At 38.4% G+C, this 15,620-nt stretch overlaps 1 protein-coding gene across 2 annotated transcripts in view; it reads right to left on the bottom strand.

Moving 5' to 3' along the window:
* LOC133554097 (MICOS complex subunit mic25a-like) overlaps nucleotides 1-15,620 on the bottom strand; it is a 153,672-nt gene that overhangs the window by 71,579 nt on the left and 66,473 nt on the right. For both annotated transcript variants that reach the window (XM_061902490.1, XM_061902491.1), the window contains exon 5: nucleotides 3,014-3,097. In XM_061902490.1, coding sequence (XP_061758474.1) covers nucleotides 3,014-3,097 — 84 coding nt within the window. The remainder of the gene's footprint in view (nucleotides 1-3,013; nucleotides 3,098-15,620) is intronic.

Below are 15,620 nucleotides of genomic sequence, written 5' to 3'. Positions count from 1 at the left end.
TTATATAATCTCAAATATTTCATTTAAAAATATTATTGGGTGAAAATATTGCATATTTTGTGATTTTTCCCTAAATTTTTTTTTTTGTGTGTGACAAAAAGAGCATACAACTTAAATCTTTAAAGTCATATTGACAGATAGACCTAATGTTGATTTACAGATTTAAAACTTGAATAATAATAATAAATGATAAATGGGTTGTACTCAAAGCGCTTTGACACTACTTCCACATTCACACACACATTCACACACTGATGGAGGGAGCTGCCATGCAAGGCGCTAACCAGCACCCATCAGGAGCAAGGGTGAAGTGTCTTGCTCAGGACAAAATGGACATGACGAGGTTGGTACTAGGTGGGGATTGAACCAGGGACCCTCGGGTTGCGCACGGCCACTCTACCACTGCGCTACTGAAGTTAATCTCGAGATTATTGTGTTGAAAGTAAACAGTAAAAAAAAATGTATGATTTATTTTCTAAAACTTTAATGAGTAGGAACCTTTTGGATCCCCAATAATTTTAGTGTGATTTGTTTATTAATGTCATTGCTCAAAAAATATTCATTGATTAAAAACAATGGTGTTATGAGTTATTGATCTTTTAAATTCTCCAATTATTATATAATCTCAAATATTTCATTTAAAAATATTATTGGGTGAAAATATTGCATATTTTGTGATTTTTCCCTAAATTTTTTTTTTTTTGTGTGACAAAAAGAGCATACAACTTAAATCTTTAAAGTCATATTGACAGATAGACCTAATGTTGATTTAGAGATTTAAAACTTGAATAATAATAAATGATAAATGGGTTGTACTCAAAGCGCTTTGACACTACTTCCACATTCACACACACATTCACACACTGATGGAGGGAGCTGCCATGCAAGGCGCTAACCAGCACCCATCAGGAGCAAGGGTGAAGTGTCTTGCTCAAGGACACAACGGACGTGACGAGGTTGGTACTAGGTGGGAATTGAACCAGTGAAGCTCGGGTTGCGCACGGCCACTCTCCCACTGCGCCAAATGTGTGTTAACCTTCAATACACCTGGATTTTCCCTCGGTAAAAGCAAATACCGTATTTCCTTGAATTGCCGCCGGGGCGCTAATTATTTTAAAACCTCTTCTCACTCCGGCACTTACCAAAGGCATGTGGTAAATTTAGGCCTGCGCTTAAAAATTTGAGTGTGATGTAAGGATACCATCATGAAAAGCACATAAAATTAAAAAAAAAACATTATTATGGTCTTACCTTTACTTATAAATGAAGTCCATGCTCAGCTCCTTCTGATCAAAAGCATCGATAACTTGTTTATAGAAGTCTTCCTTATCTTTCTTCAGTTTTAAAAGTCTCTGTCTTGATGTGATGTGAATTATATTTATATAGCGCTTTTTCTTTAGTGACTCAAAGCGCTTTACATAGTGACACCCAATATCTAAGTTACATTCAAAGCAGTGTTGGTGGCACTGGGAGCAGGTGGGTCAAGTGTCTTGCCCAAGGACACAACGGCAGTGACTAGGATGGCGGACGCGGGAATCGAACCTGCAACCCTCAAGTTGCTGGCACGGCCGCTCTACCAACCGAGCTAAACCGCCCCCTCGATGGAGATCTCCCCTTATTACCTCCTGCTTCGATTGAAAGTCCAGTTTAGAAAACTGTTTTATTTTAGATATGTAATCCTCCATGTTAAAAGTGCAAGCGAGAGGAAAAAATAAATGAACGCTGCTTGTTGTCACTTCTTCTGTAGCCGAGTAGTCGCAAGATGGATTCATGTTAGACCCGCTCGACATCCATTGCTTTCGGTCCCACATCTGAGGTCCTTTCCAAGGTTTCTCATAGTCAGCATTGTCACTGGCGTCCCACTGGATGTGAATTCTCCCTGCCCACTGGGTGTGAGTTTTCCTTGCCCTTTTGTGGGTTCTTCCGAGGATGTCGTAGTCGTAATGATTTGTGCAGTCCTTTGAGACATTTGTGATTTGGGGCTATATAAATAAACATTGATTGATGAAGGATCACTAGCGCCCTCTACCACCAGGAGGCGGGAGTCATTTAATGACTCATATTTGACACACGCAGCTATGGTATATTTATAAAACATAGTTGCTTACTGTTCTTTTTAACGTATTCAATAGGTTGGACATTAAATCCTACTGAATAGCTCTTAATCTTCTTCCCTTTATGCGATTTCAAATGATTGAAATCAGCCTCGGGCTTCATGGTGGCAGAGGGGTTAGTGCGTCTGCCTCACAATACGAAGGTCCTGCAGTCCTGGGTTCAAATCCAGGCTCGGGATCTTTCTGTGTGGAGTTTGCATGTTCTCCCCGTGAATGCGTGGGTTCCCTCCGGGTACTCCGGCTTCCTCCCACTTCCAAAGACATGCACCTGGGGATAGGTTGATTGGCAACACTAAATTGGCCCTAGTGTGTGAATGTCGTCTGTTTATCTGTGTTGGCCCTGCGATGAGGTGGCGACTTGTCCAGGGTGTACCCCGCCTTCCGCCCGATTGTAGCTGAGATAGGCGCCAGCGCCCCCCGCAACCCCAAAAGGGAATAAGCGGTAGAAAATGGATGGGATGGATGGATGAAATCAGCCTCCTCCATTTTGAAAATGATGACGGACGTGACGAGTTTGACCCGGTGGAAATTCTAGGCATATGCTAATTATTTGGTGAAACGAGTTCAACCCAGCGGAAATTCTAGACATGCGCTAATAAAAATAATATTTAGCGAAATAAGTTTTAATCCTGAGTTGGCGGTAATGCTAAACATGCGTTAATTATTTTGCGAAACGAGTTTGTAATTCCAGGCAGGCGCATACTATATATATACCCGGCGGCAATTCAAGGAAATGCGGCAAGTATGCTCCCCCTGCAGAGCGCCGTGCTTGCTAAAAACTCTGATCTCCCGGTCACATTTTCAGAAACAACAGTGGCTGATTCTATTTTCAATGCCGGTGTTATCTTTTTAAATCCACTGGAACTTTAGTGCGCTCATGCATGTTTGTGTGTTTGTACCTTCTTCTCAAGTAGCGCCACCTGCTCCTTGTAGAAAGCATCCAGTGCTTTCAGCTGTAACTCTTTCTTCTGCAGCTCCTGAACCTGCAAGAAACACACACACACACACACACACACACAAGTGGATTAAACAACGTGGACGCTGCACGGTGGATTGGTCAGGTCTACAGTAGCTGTAATAACTCAGCTCGAACAAAACCCTCAAAGTCCCACGGCCACAAACTATGAAGCTAAAAAGTTTGGAAACAAAATGTGACGCTGAAGTACTTTTTGAGTCGCCAGGAAAAAGAGAAAACAAAATGCTTATGGCGCCACCTCAGAAATGATCCTTGTATTGTGCTTTGTGGCTCACTGCTGTGATTATTGGGAGGCGGCCATTAAAAAAAAAACAACAACAAAGAAACGCCGCTGATTCTCCCGCTGTGTGAAGTCAATTGTCGGCTGCCAAAAAGGCACAATAAATATTTGTATTTATGAGATTTTCCTCACTACTTGCATTTTTACATCACAAATGCAGAAAAAAAAAAACGTCCCAGATCTTAGAACTTCCTTTTGTGGATAATTTTAACAGAGGCTGATTTTGAAAATATTTTATTCTGGGTTGAATCATTACTGTTCACATTAAAATAACTACATATTTAAACTAGGGCTGGGCGATACATGGAATATACTGGATATATGGCGGGTTTGTCTCTGTGCGATACAGAAAATGACTACATGGTGATATTGGAGTATACATTCTCACACAGTTGCTTTTAGCTGCTGGCATTACACTACAGGCTCTTCTCACTCTTCCTTGTCTCTCCTTCTCACAGAGACATAAAACAAGCACACCTTCTTACATACGTCACATACTGTCACCTCATACGTAAATTAAATGTGGGTATGTAGTTTCAAATGTACATACAGCTAGTGTAAATAGCATGTTAGCATCGATTAGCGTAGCATCGATTAGCTGGCAGTCATGCCGCGACCAAATATGTCTGATTAGCACATAAGTCAACAACATCAACAAAACTCACCTTTGTGATTTCGTTGACTTTATTGTTGCAAATGCATCTGCAGGTTATCCATACATCTCTGTGCCATGTCTGTCTTAGCATCGCCGGTCAAATGTGGAGACACTCTGGTACATTCAATGAAGTCTGGCGGCAGATTTCTTGCCAGTGGTGCAACTTGAATCCCTCCCTGTTAGTGTTGTTACACCCTCCGACAACACACCCACGAGTTATGATGTCTGCAAGGTTCCAAAAAATAGTCGAAAATAACAGAGCTGAGACCCGGTGTTTGTAATGTGAAAATGAAAATGGCGGGTGTGTTACCTCGGTGACGTCACGTTCTGACGTCATCGCTAAAAGACCGATAAACAGAAAGGCGTTTAATTCGCCAAAATTCACCCATTTAGAGTTCGGAAATCGGTTAAAAAAATACATGGTCCTTTTTCTGCAACATCAAGGTATATATTGACGTTTACATAGGTCTGCTGATAATGTTCCCCTTTAAGACTTTTTAAGACGCCATAGATAAGCTAAGAATTGAATGCAAAAATGACATGTGTTTAGGGCTGGGCGATACATGGAATATACTGGATATATGGCGGGTTTGTCTCTGTGCGATACAGAAAATGACTATATGGTGATATTGGAGTATACATTCTCACACAGTTGATTTTAGCTGCTGGCATTACACTACAGGCTCTTCTCACTCTTCCTTGTCTCTCCTTCTGACAGAGACATAAAACAAGCACACCTTCTTACATACGTCACATACTGTCACCTCATACGTCACATACGTACACGCCCTCGCGGAGCAGAGAGGTAGCAGCATGGGTAACGTTAGCTGTGATGCTAGTGGTAATACGAGTAGGAAAGAAGGTGCTAATCTGGTAACAAATGAAGGAATAATCAATTCCCAAGAAAAACAGCAGGGGGTCCATCGTCTGGTGGTGGTTTGGCTTCAAGCGGGAATATGTCGAACTAGGGCTGGGCGATATATCGATATATACGATACATCGGGGGTTTGTCTCTGTGCGGTATAGAAAATGACTATATCGTAATATTCGAGTATACGTTCTCACACAGTTGCTTTTAGCTGCGGGCGTACACTTCAGGCTCTTCTCACTCCTTCTTGTCTTTCCTTCTCACAGATAAGCTAACGCACATTCTTACATACGTCACATACTGTCACGTCATACGTCACATACGTATACGCCCTCGCAGAGCAGAGAGGTAGCAGCATGGGCTACGTTAGCTGCTAACATAGCCGTACGAGAGAAAGAAAGTGCGGATCTGGTAATAAATGAAGGAAGATTTCATTCCCAATAAAAACAGCAGGGTTTCCAACGTCTGGCGGTGGTTCGGCTTCAAGTGGGAATATGTCGAACAAACAACTGTAATTTGTCGAGTGTGGGGGGAAAAAGTGTTGCTATAAAAAGTAGCATTACTGCTAATATGTAGCATCATTTGAAAAGTCACTCGCTAGAGAATGAAGAGAATTTCACAACCTGAGTAACATACCACATAGTGAAGGACGAATACTATTTGATTTCCTATTATGCAGCTCATTTTTATTCGACACTTAAAATGTCTCCGACAATCTTGCACTTTATGTTTTGGAAATGACATGAATGTTTGTGCCATTGCTTAATAACTTTAATAAATACACTTTTGGTCAATTGACTTAGTTGTAATTTCCCTCTCTGCATGAAAGTTTAAAAGTAGCATATATTAATGCAGTATGAAGAAGAATGTTTGAATGTAGACACATAGAATCATCATACTGCTGTGATTATATGCATCAAGTGTTCATTCAAGGCTAAGGCAAAATTTCGTAATATATATCGTATATCGCGATATTAAAAAAAGGCAATATCGCCCAGCCCTATGTCGAACAAACTACTGTAATTTGTCAAGTGTGGTGATAAAAGTAGCATTACTGCTAATATTTAGCATCATTTGAAGTCACCTGCTAAAGAATGAAGAGTGCTTGAAACTCCGCATGTCAACATCTTCAATCAGTGCCACACGCCCACAAAATCATGCACAAAAGTGCACTTTATTTGTTTTATACTATTGTAGTGGCGTTCTGTACAAAAAGTGCACTATAATTTAGTGGTGTTTTGATATGTCATCATGCACAAAAGTGCACTAATAGCTTGTTTTAAAATGTCTCTTACAATCTTGCACTTTCTGTTTTGAAATGACATGAATGTTTGTGCCATTGCTTAATAACTGTTTAATAAATACACTTTTGGTTAATTGACTTAGTTGTGATTTCCCTCTGCATGAAAGTTTAAAAGTAGAATATATGAATGCAGTATGAAGAAGAATGTTTGAATGTAGACACATAGAATCATCATACTGCTGTGATTATATGTATCAAGTGTTCATTCAAGGCCGAGGCAAAATTTCGTAATATGTATCGTATATCGCGATATTGCCTAAAAATATCGCGATATTAAAAAAAGGCAATATCGCCCAGCCCTATGTCGAACAGACTACCGTAATTTGTCAAGTGTGGTGATAAAGCGTTGCTACAAAAAGTAGCATTACTGCTAATATTTAGCATCATTTGAAGTCACCTGCTAGAGAATGAAGAGTGCTTGAAACTCTACATGTCAACATCTCCAATCGGTGCCACACGCCCACAAAATCATGCACAAAACTGCACTTTATTTGTTTTATACTATTGTAGTGGCGTTCTGCACAAAAAGTGCACTATAATTTAGTGTTGTTTTGATATGTCATCATGCACAAAAGTGCACTAATAGCTTGTTTTAAAATGTCTGACAATCTTGCACTTTGTGTTTTGAAATGACATGAATGTTTGTGCCACTGCTTAATAACTGTTTAATAAATACACTTTTAGTTGTGATTTCCCTCTCTGCATGAACGTTTAAAAGTAGCATATATGAATGCAGTATGAAGAAGAATGTTTGAATGTAGACACATAGAATCATCATACTGCTGTGATTATATGCATCAAGTGTTCATTCAAGGCTAAGGCAAAATTTCGTAATATGTATTGTATATCGCGATATTGCCTAAAAATATCGCGATATTAAAAAAAAGGCAATATCGCCCAGCCCTATGTCGAACAAACTACCGTAATTTGCCAAGTGTGGTGATAAAGAAAAGTAGCATTACTGCTAATATTTAGCATCATTTGAAGTCACCTGCTAGAGAATGAAGAGTGCTTGAAACTCCGCATGTCAACATCTCCAATCGGTGCCACACGCCCACAAAATCATGCACAAAAGTGCACTTTAATTGTTTTATACTATTGTAGTGGCGTTCTGTACAAAAAGTGCACTATAATTTAGTGTTGTTTTGATATGTCATCATGCACAATAGTGCACTAATAGCTTGTTTTAAAACGTCTGACAATCTTGCACTTTCTGCTTTGAAATGACATGAATGTTTGTTCCACTGCTTAATAACTGTTTCATAAATACACTTTTAGTTGTGAGTTCCCTCTCTGCATGAAAGTTTAAAAGTAGCATATATTAATGCAGTATGAAGAAGAATGTTTGAATGTAGACACATAGAATCATCATACTGCTGTGATTATATGCATCAAGTGTTCATTCAAGGCCAAGGCAAAATTTCGTAATATGTATCGTATATCGCGATATTGCCTAAAAATATCGCGATATTAAAAAAAAGGCAATATCGCCCAGCCCTATGTTGAACAAACTACCGTAATTTGTCAAGTGTGGTGATAAAGCGTTCCTACAAAAAGTAGCATTACTGCTAATATTTAGCATCATTTGAAGTCACCTGCTAGAGAATGAAGAGTGCTTGAAACTCTACATGTCAACATCTCCAATCGGTGCCACACGCCCACAAAATCATGCACAAAAGTGCACTTTATTTGTTTTATACTATTGTAGTGGCGTTCTGCACAAAAAGTGCACTATAATTTAGTGTTGTTTTGATATGTCATCATGCACAAAAGTGCACTAATAGCTTGTTTTAAAATGTCTGACAATCTTGCACTTTCTGTTTTGAAATGACATGAATGTTTGTGCCACTGCTTAATAACTTTAATAAATACACTTTTGGTCAATTGACTTAGTTGTGATTTCCCTCTGCATGAAAGTTTAAAAGTAGCATATATGAATGCAGTATGAAGAAGAATGTTTGAATGTAGACACATAGAATCATCATACTGCTGTGTTTATATGCATCAAGTGTTCATTCAAGGCCAAGGCAAAATTTCGTAATATGTATCGTATATCGCGATATTGCCTAAAAATATCGCGATATTAAAAAAAGGCAATATCGCCCAGCCCTATGTCGAACAAACTACCGTAATTTGTCAAGTGTGGTGATAAAGAAAAGTAGCCTTACTGCTAATATTTAGCATCATTTGAAGTCACCTGCTAGAGAATGAAGAGTGCTTGAAACTCCGCATGTCAACATCTCCAATCGGTGCCACACGCCCACAAAATCATGCACAAAAGTGCACTTTATTTGTTTTATACTATTGTAGTGGCGTTCTGTACAAAAAGTGCACTATAATTTAGTGTTGTTTTGATATGACATCATGCACAAAAGTGCACTAATAGCTTGTTTTAAAATGTCTGACAATCTTGCACTTTCTGTTTTGGAAATGACGAATGTTTGTGCCATTGCTTAATAACTGTTTCATAAATACACTTTTAGTTGTGATTTCCCTCTCTGCATGAATGTTTAAAAGTAGCTTATATTAATGCAGTATGAAGAAGAATGTTTGAATGTAGACACATAGAATCATCATACTGCTGTGATTATATGCATCAAGTGTTCATTCAAGGCCAAGGCAAAATTTCGTAATATGTATCGTATATCGCGATATTGCCTAAAAATATTGCGATATTAAAAAAAGGCAATATCGCCCAGTCCTATGTCGAACAAACTACCGTAATTTGTCAAGTGTGGTGATAAAGCGTTGCTACAAAAAGTAGCATTACTGCTAATATTTAGCATCATTTGAAGTCACCTGCTAGAGAATGAAGAGTGCTTGAAACTCCGCATGTCAACATCTCCAATCGGTGCCACACGCCCACAAAATCATGCACAAAAGTGCACTTTATTTGTTTTATACTATTGTAGTGGCGTTCTGCACAAAAAGTGCACTATAATTTAGTGTTGTTTGGATATGTCATCATGCACAAAAGTGCACTAATAGCTTGTTTTAAAATGTCTCTGACAATCTTGCACTTTCTGTTTTGAAATTACATGAATGTTTGTGCCACTGCTTGATAACTGTTTAATAAATACACCTTTGGTCAATATCTTGTGTGACATCATGCACAAAAGTGCACTTTATTTGTTTTATACTATTGTAGTGGCGTTCCGTACAAAAAGTGCACTATAATTTAGTGTTGTTTTGATATGTCATCATAGTGACATCATGCACAAAAGTGCATTCATAGCTTGTTTTAAAATGTCTCTAACAATCTTGCACTTTCTGTTTTGGAAATGACATGAATGTTTGTGCCACTGCTTAATAACTGTTTAATAAATACACTTTTAGTTGTGATTTCCCTCTCTGCATGAAAGTTTAAAAGTAGCTTATATTAATGCAGTATGAAGAAGAATGTTTGAATGTAGACACATAGAATCATCATACTGCTGTGATTATATGCATCAAGTGTTCATTCAAGGCTAAGGCAAAATTTCGTAATATATATCGTATATCGCGATATTAAAAAAAGGCAATATCGCCCAGCCCTATGTCGAACAAACTACCGTAATTTGTCAAGTGTGGTGATAAAGCGTTGCTACAAAAAGTAGCATTACTGCTAATATTTAGCATCATTTGAAGTCACCTGCTAGAGAATGAAGAGTGCTTGAAACTCCACATGTCAACATCTCCAATTGGTGCCACACGCCCACAAAATCATGCACAAAAGTGCACTATATTTGTTTTATACTACTGTAGTGCCGTTCTGTACAAAAAGTGCACTATAATTTAGTGTTGTTTTGATATGTCATCATGCACAAAAGTGCACTAATAGCTTGTTTTAAAACGTCTGACAATCTTGCACTTTCTGTTTTGAAATGACATGAATGTTTGTGCCACTGCTTAATAACTGTTTCATAAATACACTTTTAGTTGTGAGTTCCCTCTCTGCATGAAAGTTTAAAAGTAGCATGTATTAATGCAGTATGAAGAAGAATGTTTGAATGTAGACACATAGAATCATCATACTGCTGTGATTATATGCATCAAGTGTTCATTCAAGGCTAAGGCAAAACTTCCTAATATATATCGTATATTGCGATATTGCCTAAAAATATCGCGATATTAAAAAAAGGCAATATCGCCCAGTCCTATGTCGAACAAACTACCGTAATTTGTCAAGTGTGGTGATAAAGCGTTGCTACAAAAAGTAGCATAACTGCTAATATTTAGCATCATTTGAAGTCACCTGCTAGAGAATGAAGAGTGCTTGAAACTCCGCATGTCAACATCTCCAATCGGTGCCACACGCCCACAAAATCATGCACAAAAGTGCACTTTATTTGTTTTATACTATTGTAGTGGCGTTCTGTACAAAAAGTGCACTATAATTTAGTGTTGTTTTGATATGACATCATGCACAAAAGTGCACTCATAGCTTGTTTTAAAATGTCTGACAATCTTGCACTTTCTGTTTTGAAATGACATGAATGTTTGTGCCACTGCTTAATAACAGTTTAATAAATACACCTTTGGTCAATATCTTGTGTGACATCATGCACAAAAGTGCACTGTATTTGTTTTAAACTATTGTAGTAGCGTTCCGTACAAAAAGTACACTTTTAATTTAGTGTTGTTTTGATATGTCATCATAGTGACATCATGCACAAAAGTGCATTCATAGCTTGTTTTAAAATGTCTCTGACAATCTTGCACTTTCTGTTTTGGAAATGACATGAATGTTTGTGCCACTGCTTAATAACTGTTTAATAAATACACTTTTAGTTGTGATTTCCTTCTCTGCATGAAAGTTTAAAAGTAGCATATATGAATGCAGTATGAAGAAGAATGTTTGAATGTAGACACATAGAATCATCATACTGCTGTGTTTATATGCATCAAGTGTTCATTCAAGGCTAAGGCAAAATTTCGTAATATATATCGTTTATCGCGATATTGCCTAAAAATATCGCGATATTAAAAAAAGGCAATATCGCCCAGCCCTATGTCGAACAGACTACCGTAATTTGTCAAGTGTGGTGATAAAGCGTTGCAACAAAAAGTAGCATTACTGCTAATATTTAGCATCATTTGAAGTCACCTGCTAGAGAATGAAGAGTGCTTGAAACTCTGCATGTCAACATCTCCAATCGGTGCCACACGCCCACAAAATCATGCACAAAACTGCACTTTGTTTTATACTATTGTAGTGGCCTTCTGCACAAAAAGTGCACTATAATTCAGTGTTGTTTTGATATGTCATCATGCACAAAAGTGCACTAATAGCTTGTTTTAAAATGTCTGACAGTCTTGCACTTTCTGTTTTGAAATGACATGAATGTTTGTGCCACTGCTTAATAACTGTTTAATAAATACACTTTTAGTTGTGATTTCCCTCTCTGCATGAAAGTTTAAAAGTAGCATTTATTAATGCAGTATGAAGAAGAATGTTTTAATGTAGACACATAGAATCATCATACTGCTGTGTTTATATGTGTCAAGTGTTCATTCAAGGCCGAGGCAAAATTTCGTAATATATATCGTTTATCGCGATATTGCCTAAAAATATCGCGATATTAAAAAAAGGCAATATCGCCCAGCCCTATGTCGAACAAACTACCGTAATTTGTCAAGTGTGGTGATAAAGCGTTCCTACAAAAAGTAGCATTACTGCTAATATTTAGCATCATTTGAAGTCACCTGCTAGAGAATGAAGAGTGCTTGAAACTCTACATGTCAACATCTCCAATCAGTGCCACACGCCCACAAAATCATGCACAAAAGTGCACTTTGTTTTATACTATTGTAGTGGCGTTCTGCACAAAAAGTGCACTATAATTTAGTGTTGTTTTGATATGTCATCATGCACAAAAGTGCACTAATAGCTTGTTTTAAAATGTCTGACAATCTTGCACTTTCTGTTTTGAAATGACATGAATGTTTTTGCCACTGCTTAATAACAGTTTAATAAATACACCTTTGGTCAATATCTTGAGTGACATCATGCACAAAAGTGCACTTTATTTGTTTTAAACTATTGTAGTGGCGTTCCGTACAAAAAGTAAACTTTTAATTTAGTGTTGTTTTGATAGGTCATCTTAGTGACATCATGCACAAAAGTGCACTCATAGCTTGTTTTAAAATGTCTCTGACAATCTTGCACTTTCTGTTTTGGAAATGACATGAATGTTTGTGCCACTGCTTAATAAATACACTTTTAGTTGTGATTTCCCTTTCTACATGAATGTTTGAAATAAGCATATATTAATGCAGTATGAAGAAGAATGTTTTAATGTAGACACATAGAATCATCATACTGCTGTGATTATATGCATCAAGTGTTCATTCAAGGCTAAGGCAAAATATCGAGGTATATATGTTGTATCGCGATATGGCCCAAAAATATCGAGATATTAAAAAAAAGGCCTAATTTAAACAATAAATGTATAGTAGTTACTAGGGATGTAAACGGTATTAATGACAACCGCTGCAAATCTCCCGATAATTAGTATTACCGTTTTAAATAAATAGTATCAAAAAACTGTGCTTGATAACTAGAGATGTCCGATAATATCGGCCGATAAATGCTCTAAAATGTAATATCGGAAATTATCGGTATCGATTTCAAAAAGTAAAATTAATGACTTTTTAAAACGCCGCTGTACGAAGCGGTACATATCTGGTAAACAAAACACAGACGTAGGGAAAAGTATAGAGCAGTTGCGTCTTCCAGTCAGCAGCCCCTTCCCTCTTCTCTCTCCCACACACAGGAATTGACGACTGCAGCATGAATCAAGATGTCTTCCTTTAATACGAGCAATTTGATCTCTCCCACCTTTTCAAGAATCCTAAGGAGATACACGATGAATACAAGTGGAAGATGGATGAACAGCAAACACTGAAAGCAGCTTGCAGTGAACGGAGGAGCCCTGTCTCAACGCAGCATTTCAGAAGCTCTGACTGACTGCTAGGCCACTTCAAGCACTCACCACCAGCTTGCAGCACATTTGTGTTACTCGTACAAATACGTTAGAGCAGGGCAGATTGAGCCCACTTTATCATTTCCTGTTATACAATATGCCAGGAAGTCTAATAAAGGAGGACTTTGTTATTGTGTACTTTATTACTCTAGTATACTCTGGACTGAACCTGGGTACCTTCATTGTTTTTGTAGCTGTTTTTTTGAGGCATGTTTAAAAATAATTTAGAATAATGCACTTTGTGAAAGTCAAAGTATAGTATTTCCCATAGTTGTAGTGAGTATTAGGATTATCTCAGGGAGAGCATGTCCCAAATTCCAAGCTGCTGCTTTGAGGCATGTTAAAAAAAATAATGCACTTTGTGACTTCAATAATAAATATAGCAGCTCCATGTTGGCATTTTTTTTCCATAACTTGAGTTGAAGTTGTTCTCTTATTTTGGAAAACCTTGTTACGGGGCATCACAACAAAATTAGGCATAATAATGTGTTCATTCCACAACTATATATTTTGGTATCGGTTGATATCGGTAATTAAGAGTTGGACAATATCGGAATATCGGCAAAAAAGCCATTATCGGACATGTCTATTGATAACTGTACTTGGCTAAATTCACAAACTGACTGGCGCCAGCTTAAATGCCAACATGAAAATATGGGGCGGTATGGCGTAGTGGGTAGAGCGGCCGTGCCAGAAACCTGAGGGTTGCAGGTTCGCTTCCCACCTATTGACATCCAAATCGCCGCCGTTGTGTCCTTGGGCAGGACACTTCACCCTTTGCTCCCGGTGCCGCTCACACTGGTGAATGAATGATGAATGAATGATAGGTGGTGGTCGGAGGGGCCGTAGGTGCAAACTGGCAGCCACGTTTCCGTCAGTCTACCCCAGGGCAGCTGTGGCTACTGATGTAGCTTACCACCACCAGGTGTGAATGAATGATGGGTTCCCACTTCTCTGTGAGCGCTTTGAGTGTCTAACAATAGAAAAGCGCGATATAAATCTAATCCATTATTATTATTATTATTATATATTTCTCATTGAGAAAAACGACATACACCAATCTATACCCATTCAAACACATTACAACTACGATATTCAATTGTGCACAAAGCTCTCTAAAAGGAGGAACATTATCACAATTTCAAAAGGGTTAAAAAGCAATAAAAAGCAGTTCCCAGTGGCTTGTTGTATTTTTTGAAGTTTTTTTCAAAATTTTACCGGTCTCGGAATATCCCTAAATAAAGCTTTAAAGTGCCTTATTTTCGCTCTCTGCGAAGACACTGACCATTTCCCTGTGACGTCACACAGTGCTGCCAATGTAAACAAACAATGGGAATACCACAGCAAGATTATAGCGACATTAGCTCGGATTCAAACTCGGATTTCAGCGACTTAAGCGATTCAACAGATTACGCATGTATTGAAACGGATGGTTGGAGTATGAAAGTATTGAAGAAGAAACTGAAGCTATTGACGCTATTCATAGCCATAGCATGGCCGAATAGCTGCGTTAGCATCGCCGGTAAAAATGTGCGGACCAAACGATCAGGACTCTCGCATCTTTTGACACTGGAGCAACCTAAATCCGTCGATTGGTAAGTGTTTGTTTCGCATTAAAAGTGGGTGGAAGGAAACGTAATATAGTTGCAAATGCATCTACAGCAGGGGTGCCCATTACGTCGATCGCGATCGACTGCTCGATCTCGGAGGGTGTGTCAGTCGATCTCAAGCCAGGCATGAAAAAATAGACATAAAAACGAGCAATCATCAATCATACCAAGACTTCACTTTCGTCAGTTGTTTGACATTCTCGGCACCCGAGGATCTTGTGAGATGACGCTGGCTGCTGCGAGCTCATATTTAAGAAAAAAATCACTAACAGGGCGGACGCAGAGAAACACATTTTATTTCTAGAGACTCCGTACCTACTGTCAAAACTCTAAAGACCGACTGCACACTTCCTGTCTTCACCATAAAAGACCTGTTTCATCCTGCCTGTGCTAACAAAATAAGAGTCTCAGAAAGCTAGCAAGCTACGGAGTTTGATGCCAATGTATTTCTCCCCCGCCCTCAGCGACCGCTTTCTCACTTGCTTGCCCACCCGCACACTCACTGACGTCACTCACCTGCTGCCAGACATTAAAGGGCCACACACATATGCTACTCTCATAACAAAGTGTTTAAAAACGAGTATGCAAGTTGGACAAATGAGATGCCAAACCCAACCACTTTCATGTGGTATTGGACAGAAAGGAGGACTTTTTTTTTCCTCCATTTGAAAATGTGGGCGTTATCATCATTACTGTCTAATTCCAATCAATGCAAGTCATCAGAATCAGGTAATACACCAACTTATATTCTTGTCTTCATGAAAGAAAGGAATCTATGTGTGTTAAACATGCTTGTATTATCATTAAACACCATTAACTTGTTCAATCAATCAATCAATCAATGTTTAT

The sequence above is a fragment of the Nerophis ophidion genome, linkage group LG06, assembly GCF_033978795.1.
Source record: "Nerophis ophidion isolate RoL-2023_Sa linkage group LG06, RoL_Noph_v1.0, whole genome shotgun sequence".
Lineage (NCBI taxonomy): Eukaryota > Metazoa > Chordata > Actinopteri > Syngnathiformes > Syngnathidae > Nerophis > Nerophis ophidion.
This window is presented reverse-complemented; position numbering and strand designations above follow the sequence as displayed.